Here is a 9484-nt window from a genome sequence, read left to right as displayed (position 1 = left end):
TATCATCATATAATCATACATTCAACACCAAAATCAATTTTTGAACATTTTCATTAGTCCAAAAATTAAAATAAATACAATAAAATAAAATAATAAAAACAAGAATGAAAATACAAGTAAGAAGAAAACCCAAAACAACCCATCTCCAATCCTCCCTACTATTCATTTACTTTTTGTTCCCATTTTTCTACTCATCTGTCCATACGCTGGATAAAGGGAGTGTGAGCCAAAAGGTTTTCACAATCGCTCAGTCACACCATGTAAGCTCCATTGTTATACAATCGTCTTCAAAAATCAAGGCTAGGCAACGGGTTTGCCGCCGGAACACAGGTGTCGTGAAAACCATCCCTGATTCTTAAGCCAAAATGGGAAAGGAAAAGACTCATATCAACATTGTCGTTATTGGACACGTAGATTCGGGCAAATCCACCACTACTGGCCACCTGATCTACAAATGTGGTGGAATCGACAAAAGAACCATCGAAAAATTTGAGAAGGAGGCTGCTGAGATGGGAAAGGGGTCCTTCAAATATGCCTGGGTCTTGGATAAACTGAAAGCTGAACGTGAGCGTGGTATTACCATTGATATCTCCCTGTGGAAATTTGAGACCAGCAAGTACTATGTGACCATCATTGATGCCCCAGGGCACAGAGACTTTATTAAAAACATGATTACAGGCACATCTCAGGCTGACTGTGCTGTCCTGATTGTTGCTGCTGGTGTTGGTGAATTTGAAGCTGGTATCTCCAAGAATGGGCAGACCCGTGAGCATGCTCTTCTGGCTTACACACTGGGTGTGAAACAACTAATTGTTGGTGTTAACAAAATGGATTCTACTGAGCCACCCTACAGCCAGAAGAGATACGAGGAAATCGTTAAGGAAGTCAGCACCTACATTAAGAAAATTGGCTACAACCCCGACACAGTAGCATTTGTGCCAATTTCTGGTTGGAATGGTGACAACATGCTGGAGCCAAGTGCTAACATGCCTTGGTTCAAGGGATGGAAAGTCACCCGTAAGGATGGCAATGCCAGTGGAACCACACTGCTTGAAGCTTTGGATTGCATCCTGCCACCCACTCGTCCAACTGACAAACCCTTGCGTCTGCCTCTTCAGGATGTCTACAAAATTGGTGGTATTGGTACTGTCCCTGTGGGCCGAGTGGAGACTGGTGTTCTCAAACCGGGCATGGTGGTCACCTTTGCTCCAGTCAACGTTACAACTGAAGTCAAGTCTGTTGAGATGCACCATGAAGCTTTGAGTGAAGCTCTTCCCGGGGACAACGTGGGCTTCAATGTCAAGAACGTGTCTGTAAAAGATGTTCGTCGTGGCAATGTGGCTGGTGACAGCAAAAACGATCCACCGATGGAAGCAGCTGGTTTTACTGCTCAGGTGATTATTCTGAACCATCCAGGCCAAATCAGTGCTGGCTATGCACCTGTGCTGGATTGTCACACAGCTCACATTGCTTGCAAGTTTGCTGAGCTGAAGGAGAAGATTGATCGTCGTTCTGGTAAGAAGCTGGAAGATGGCCCCAAATTTCTGAAATCTGGTGATGCTGCCATCGTTGATATGGTTCCTGGCAAGCCCATGTGTGTTGAGAGCTTCTCTGATTATCCTCCTCTGGGTCGTTTTGCTGTTCGGGATATGAGACAGACAGTTGCTGTGGGTGTCATCAAGGCTGTGGACAAGAAGGCTGCTGGAGCTGGCAAGGTCACCAAGTCTGCCCAGAAAGCTCAGAAGGCTAAATGAATATTACCTATAACACCTGCCACCCCAGTTTTAATCAGTGGTGGAAGAACAGTCTCAGAACTGTTTGTCTCAATTGGCCATTTAAGTTTAATAGTAAAAGACTGGTTAATGATAACAATGCATCGTAAAACTTTCAGAAGGAAAGGAATGTTTTGTGGACCATTTGTTTTTGTGTGGCAGTTTTAAGTTATTAGTTTTTAAAATCAGTACTTTTTAAATGGAAACAATGACCAAAAATCTGTCACAGAATTTTGAGACCCATTAAAACAAAGTTTAATGAGAAAAAAAAAAAAAAAAAAAAAAAAAAAAAAATCAAGGCTACTGGGTTGTAGTTCAACAGTTTCAGATATTTCCTCCTAGCTATTCCAAAACACTAAAAACTAAAAAGGGATATCTATATAACACATAAGAATAACCTCCAGAATGACCTGTCAACTCTATCTGAAATTTCTCAGTCCCTGAAATTTTATTTCTTTTCCCCTTTTGGTCAAGAAGTCTTTCTCAATCCCATGATGCCAGGTCCAGACTCATCCCCAGGAGTCATATCCCACGTTGCCAGGGAGATTTACACCCCTGGAAGTCATGTCTTACGTAGGGAGGAGGGCAGTGAGTTTACCTGCCAAATTGGCTTAGAGAGAGAGGCCACATCTGAGTAACGAAAGAGGTTCTCTGGGGGTGACTCTTAGGCACAATTATAAATAGGCTTAGCCTCTCCTTTGCAGCAACAAGCTTCATAAGGGCAAGCCCCAAGATCAAGGACTCAGCCTTCTAAATTGGTAGTCCCCAATGCTTGTGAGAATATTAGTAATTCCCCAGGTGAGGAAGTTTACCTTTTCCACATTTTCCACCAGTCCCTCAGAGGGGCTTTACAAATACATTTTTGTTCTTTGCCCAAATTACTTTGGGATGTATGGGGATTTCATACTAACCTGTACAATCCAACTAGATATCACTCCTTATTCAAAGTTCCATGTATTTACGATGTTTGAATAAAATTACCAAACAAGTTAAATTATCGGATGTGCTACAGAAAATATAGATTTTATATCAAGTAAACATATCTTCCTTTGGTCTCACACAAAATTTGAAGTTTTAAAACACAGTCAATATTGTCCTTTACCTTTCGTCTGATTTACCTTAGTCCTAACCAGATCAGCTACATTCATATCTCTAATTGAAGTCTGAACTCTTTTTCAGCTTTTTTTTAACAGTTGCTGAATAGGATAATACTGATATTTATAGCTGCCAACCTCTAGCTCTGAGTCTCAGGTGTCACACAGATACTTGAAATTCTAGGGACAAACCAGGTTATATGCAAAGACCTCAGCATCTCAGAATTTAGAGATAACCATTACAACTCAGGAACAGATGTGACTGCTATAAGAGCTTACAATCTAGAGACCTTTACAATAAACCTTCCCCTGATAACCGTGCTCTAAAATTCAATTCTCAGAGTTTGCACATTATAATTAGTCCATATTAGTGAGGCATTACAATGTTTGTCTTTTTGTTTCTGGCGTATTTCCCTTAAAATGGTGTCCTCAAGTCCATCCACTTAGTTGTATGTCTCACAACTGTATTCCTTCTTGCAGCCACTCAATATTCGATTGTACGCATACACCACAGTTCCCTATTCTGTTCATCAGTCGATGTGCCCTTAGGCCACCTCCATTCATTGCAAATCGTGAATACTGCCACCATAAACACCAGTGTGCAAATGTTCATTTGTACCCCTGCTCTCAGTTCTTTCAAGTATATACCCAATTATGAGGTTGCAGGATCTTACGGCCACCCCATATACAGTTTCTTGTGGAACCACCACACTGCCCTCCAGATGTGCTTACCATTCTACTTCCCCAGCAACAGGAAATAGTTACCTCCCTCTCTCCAGTTTTCTCCAGCACTTGTATCCCTCTGTTTATTTTTTTCCCTTGCAATTTTATAGAGATCTATTCACATACCATACAATCATCCACAGTGTACAATCAGTTGTTCAGAGTATCATATAGTTGTGCATTCATCACCATAATCAGCCCTTGAGCACATTTATTACTCCAAAAAAATTAAAATAAGAATAATAAAGAGGATAAAAGAAAAAATAAAAATAAAATAAAATAAAATAAAATAAAAAGGTCAGACAACAGCAGCACCACCAAGAATCCTATACCCCTCCCTTATATCCCCCCTTTACAGACATTTAGCTTTGGTATATTGCCTTTGTTACAAATAATAGAAGCATATTACAATGACACTGTTAACTATATACTCTAGTTTTCCTTGATTATATTCTTTCCCCAATACCATCCCCTTCTCAACACCTTACAAGGCTGACATTCATTTGTTCTCCCACATGTAAAACATTTTTATATTTGTACATCTAATCACCATCATTGACCACTCCAGATTTCACTAAGTTACAGAGTCCCAGTCTTTACCTTCTCTCTTTCCTTCTGGGATCATACATGTCCCTGCCCTTCCTCTTTCAATTTTACTGACAGTTGCTGGTTTTTTTAATGGTTTGTTTTTAAAATTATATTGTCAAACTCTTTATGGTGTGTGCATATTTACCGTTTTTTTTTTTCAGTAGAACTCACAACATAGAAACTGCTCTCTCACTACCAGTTATCAGACTATATTAGTCACACAGTGAATTTTTTAGTATTGATGTAATGAGAATGTTTAATGAACTTAATTTGTTATTTTACCAGGATAGTTGGATATATGGAACTCAATTGTGTCAAACTGGTAATCAGTTTATTTTTTAATTCTCTAATCCTAGATAAAAAAAAAAGTGTGTGTATATATATAGTATGTGTTTGTATATACAAGTATATATATTTATATGTACACAAACAAATTTGAGACACAGAAGAGGTAACCAGCAACAGGACTAAGCCTTGAAAAATTGTAAAGCAAATACCTCAAAGAAAGAATATTTTTTCCCTGGAACACTCACTGCACAGTGCTTAGCTGTCATGTTGAAGCAAACAAAGAAATTCAATGTTATCATTTACGACAGCGCACACAACATGATAAAGAGAAAGGAATTTGGACTGAATAAAGAGATGATCCTAAAATGTTTAAGACAATTTACAACAGCACTTTGGGGCTGGGAAGGCTTTGCAGCATTCTTCTTTTCTAACAGCTATCTTTTGCCAGCTCACTGAAATAAGCAACAAGCCCTAGTGGTATTATTAAAAACTAAATGAATGAAAGAAAACAAGAAATCTCATTAAATGCTGCCAACAACTTCAACTCATTATGAATATATGAATATATGAACCAATAATCCAATAATGATATTATGTTTCCAATGAAATAGCTAAATATATCTCATTACAAATAATTATCTGTACAAATAATTGTGCTAATAATGGACACTCCATAAATGCATTGCTCAAACAACTTCATTTTAATAATATTTCATAAAAATTGACTATTAAGTAAAATAAATCAGTACTATAAAAAACTCCACACAGAGAATCAAATAGTATAAAACGTCTGTAATAATTCATCTTTTCAAACCTACAGACTGCCCTCCTGTACCTACTGTCTGTCAATGACAGACCAAGTTTGCTCAGTTGTCCTAACTCACTCACATGTATACTTGGTGTCCTTCACAGACATATTTTTCATATAGATTTGCCTTCTTAATCTCCTTTTTCTCCTGAACACCCTCTAACAAACTTATATGCCACTGTTGAATCTGGTGTTTTGCTAGTTAGGTCTGCTGCTAGTTAGACAAGCTTAGACTCTTTGGCCTATTCTGTACTCCCACCGTTCACTGCCCAAAATATTTTTCTATTTTTTTCCTTCTTCATTTCTCAGAGAGACACCTCACAGGGAAATTCGGACTTGGTAAAAACTTTAAATGACCTCACCTGTGAACTTGAATAACTAACAATCCACTTAGTGCGCTGTCCCTGTTTCAGTTGAGTTTGCAATGGTACTAGCTTGTGCATCAACATCACCTGGGAGCTTGTTAGAAACACAAAATCTCAGGTCCTCCCTGCAGACTTACTGATTTAGAATGTACTTGTTAACAAGATCCCCAGGTGATTCCTACGCACCTTAAAATTTGAGACTCACTAGGCTAGAAAACAATTCAAATGGTAAACCGTAATAAGAGGTTTTGATCTTATCCTGATGGCAATGAGAAAACAATAAAAAAAAAGTTTAAGTAAACATGCTAATGACTTCAGATCTTTACCTAGTGCCTAGAACTTTGTACTCAATAGGTGGTTCCTGTTGAAAAACAATTACAGATACACAGCAAGTTAAGTATAGAAATTGAGTACAAAGTTAGAAGTTTTCTTGGTAATTTGAAGTTCTTTTATGGGCTTTGTATACCTTTTTCAATTTGTTTTTCTAGTTATGCATTTTCATTGGTCCATGATAGATTGGAAATTTTAAAAAACATAAACAGAAACTGAACCTTTGTCAGAGAGAGTTTGGCCTAGATCTCTTTTTCCCATAGCGTCAAATCAAAATGGCCTTCATCATCTATATCCCTCAATGGCTCCATCCTCCTGAATCATGTCCCAGTTTAGGGCACCCCCATCCACCCAGTCTCCTAAACTGAAACGCCAGATGCCAACAGTGACTCCTATCCCCCACTCCCTTCCCTCATAGCCAGTTTTTCCTAAATTTTTCATTCTGTCTTTTCCGCTCATAAATCCTTGCACTGCCTCACATTCTCCTGAACCATTGCCACAGCCTCCTTGCTGGATATCTGTATCCAGTCCCAACCCCATCCCCACAAATCTGTCCTCTCAAAACCATCAGGTGATGTGTGTGAAACTCAGGTTTGGCCGGGACACTGCTTTGCCTAAATGGCTTTGGTGATCATCCCTCCCCACATTCTAAAAGCCAAGTTCCATTACGTGACACAGAAGCCCCCACACCCACTCCTGGTGATCAAGCCTCTGCTTATTTCATTCTTTGACTGCTGTTTTAGTTTGCTAAAGCTGATGAAATGCAATCTACTAGAAATGGGTTGGCTTTTACAAGTTCATAGTTCTGAGACCGTGAAAATCAAAGCATCAACAGGACATACCTTCTTCCTAAAGAAAAGCTGCCGGCGATCCTCCAGGCACATGGTGGCGTCTGCTGGTCCTTCTATCCCTAAGTTTCACGGCTTTTAGCTTCTGGCTACTCCCTCTGTGGCTTTCTGTCTGAGCTTCTGTGTGAGTCCTTCTCTCTCAATTTCTCTTCTTTCTCTCTTAGCTTCTTTGGTTTTTTTCCCGTGTCTTGTCTCTGTCTTTTATCCTTGTATAAAGGACTCCAGTGAGAGGATTAAGACCCACCCCGAATGAGGTGGGTTGTGTCTTAATTTAAGATCTCACTCACCCAAAGATCCTGCTTACATTGGGTCCTCATTCACAGGAGTGGATTAGCTTTCAAACATGCTTTTCAAACCACCACATCTGCCTTCACTTAACCAAGGAACAACATCAAACCGTAGATTGTGGTTGCCTCTGCGCAGGCAATGTGGTTGTGCCCCATGCTTTTGTTCCTCCTGGGCTTCTGCCTGACCCCATCCCACCTCTTCACATCTTCAGACTCACCTCTGCAGTAACCTCTGCAGCAGAGTCTTTCTTTACACCTCCTCAATGATCTAACACCTTGTATAGGGGTCTATCTTTGTGTTTCCGACATTGTATTGAATCGATCTCTTTATATGTCTGCTTCCATTACTAAATCAGGAGTTCCTTGCTTACAAAGAAATGCAACTTACTTACCTTTGTGTTCTCAACATCAATAAATGTCAGTTGAAGGTTGAATAAATATTGCATTAATAACAGACAAATTATATTCCATTGAGCACATAAATAGACATAGCATGGTATCTAATATACCATATTCTCTTTACAAAAAAAAAAAAAAAAGAGTTTCTGAAATTTTTCCTTTTCTTACTTGTGGGAAGGTGGAAGTGATGATCTAAATGCCCCCCTCCAAAGTTAATGCTTGTTTGCTGTTCCAGTTTTTAGTTTTCAAGTTTGCTAAAAATATAAAATAATTTTATGACTTCCTATCCATCCCAGTAAAGCATGTGTATTTTTATTTATTTATTTTATATTCCAGAGAAAGAAAGAAACTGAATGTTTTAATTAGAAAACCACAGAAAGTCAGGGAGCAGAATGGGGTTCAGTGAGAGGGAAATCTCCAAGCAATTTTCCACACAAGCCAAGATAAGTCTAATAAGTCTAAATCTGGAAGTTTTACTCTCCTTTCTATCAAGTATGTTATCAACAAGCCAAAGACATAGCAAGAGACTAAAATCTAGTAATGAAGGTCAAGATATGAACAGGAGGCTGCTTAGCTGCCTCCACCTGCTCACCCAAGGGCATATTATTAGGGGAAGAATTTTACTAGCAGATTTGACACTTTGAAGTTAATAGGATAGAGAAAGAGAAATGTTAATAGTGATGAAATGGTGCAGTACCACAGTCAATGAATATTTGGATCATTGTTCAAGAAATGTGAGTTTCCTCAATTAAGAAGAATGTGCTCTCCTGCTCTCCTTTCTTTTCTTCCTCGTAAATGATAAGTGCCATTCATTGATCGTGGCAACAGAATGAAAGTGAAATGAGCTAGGAATTTAATAAGTAAACTTAAATGCCATCAAAGAGTCTATAGAGACCATATGTGATTCTTGGGAATTGGAGGTGGCAGGGGTTAGGAAAGGAAGAGAGAATGGGGCCATAAAAGAATTGAATCAGTTATTTAATCTGATGTAATCTTTCTAAAGATCAATTGCATGTAAGAAAATTCAATTCAGTAAATATATTTCTAATGCCTAGCCTGCTAAGGCCATGTGAAATACTGAAGAAATATAGCACCATATAACTGCCGTCAAAGAGCTTACAGTAACATTTTCCATGTCCATTATTTGGTATTGCTCAGAAGATACATGATAAATATTACCAGTGGGTTTTGTAGAAGGTCTGAGCATGACTACTGCTGGTAAGAGTTTAAATAGGTAGAATATTTCTGGACAACAGTTTGACAATATAAAGCAAAAGCTTGAAAAATGTGCAGACCCTTTCTGAATTTCCTTTATGGGATTTATCCTCAGGAAATCACCAGACAGGGGCACAAATACATCCCACAACAATTTCTTCATCTCATTTACAATAGGCAAAAATTAGAAATAACCCAAATACCCACCAATAGGAAACTGACTAAACACATTGCAGTATATTCCTACAATGCAATGCTATGCAGCCATTAGATAAAATGTTTTATATGTCTATTTATTAACATGGAAAGATGCCATGATATACTGCGATGAAAAAAAATATGTTTCAAAGCAGCATGTATGGTATGTTCTCATTTTGTAGGTATAGAAAAATGCAAAAACAAACACCCTTTTATATATATACATTTATGTATATATATGTGTATACATATGTGTATATGCATATATGTGTGCACATGTATGTATATTAATATATGTATGTAGATATATGCATGTATATAAAACTACCTGGGAAGATATACATCATAAAGCTAGGAGTAATTTTATTGCATGATAGGTTATGGGTGATTTTCACTTTCTATTTTGAGGTTTTTTTGATTGACTAAATGTTTTTTAATAGCATATTTTAATATATTCACAAAATGTAAAGTTATTTTCATTTTCAAAAGTTATTAAAATTGAAGAGTCTGATTCACAAAGAAATGAGAATTCTTAAAGCTTAAAAGGTAATCTGATAACAAGGCAAAGG

The 9484-nt window shown here is 38.0% G+C and overlaps 1 protein-coding gene across 1 annotated transcript; it reads left to right on the top strand.

The window, feature by feature from the left end:
* The first annotated feature begins 310 nt into the window (after positions 1-310).
* Positions 311-1819, top strand: LOC119534970 (elongation factor 1-alpha 1). Its single transcript, XM_037837502.1, has one exon. The coding sequence runs from the start codon at positions 366-368 to the stop codon at positions 1752-1754; it is 1389 nt and encodes a 462-aa protein (XP_037693430.1). The 5' UTR covers positions 311-365; the 3' UTR covers positions 1755-1819.
* Positions 1820-9484: the final 7665 nt, after the last annotated feature.

Source organism: Choloepus didactylus, chromosome 5 (assembly GCF_015220235.1).
Source record: "Choloepus didactylus isolate mChoDid1 chromosome 5, mChoDid1.pri, whole genome shotgun sequence".
In the NCBI taxonomy this organism is placed as follows: domain Eukaryota; kingdom Metazoa; phylum Chordata; class Mammalia; order Pilosa; family Megalonychidae; genus Choloepus; species Choloepus didactylus.
Note: the sequence above shows the minus strand (reverse complement) of the source record. Positions and strands in the feature narration are given on the sequence as shown.

Coding starts and splice junctions, on each gene's coding strand:
- LOC119534970 (XM_037837502.1), top strand. CDS start 366: ATGGGAAAGGAAAAGACTCATATCAACATTGTCGTTATTGGACACGTA.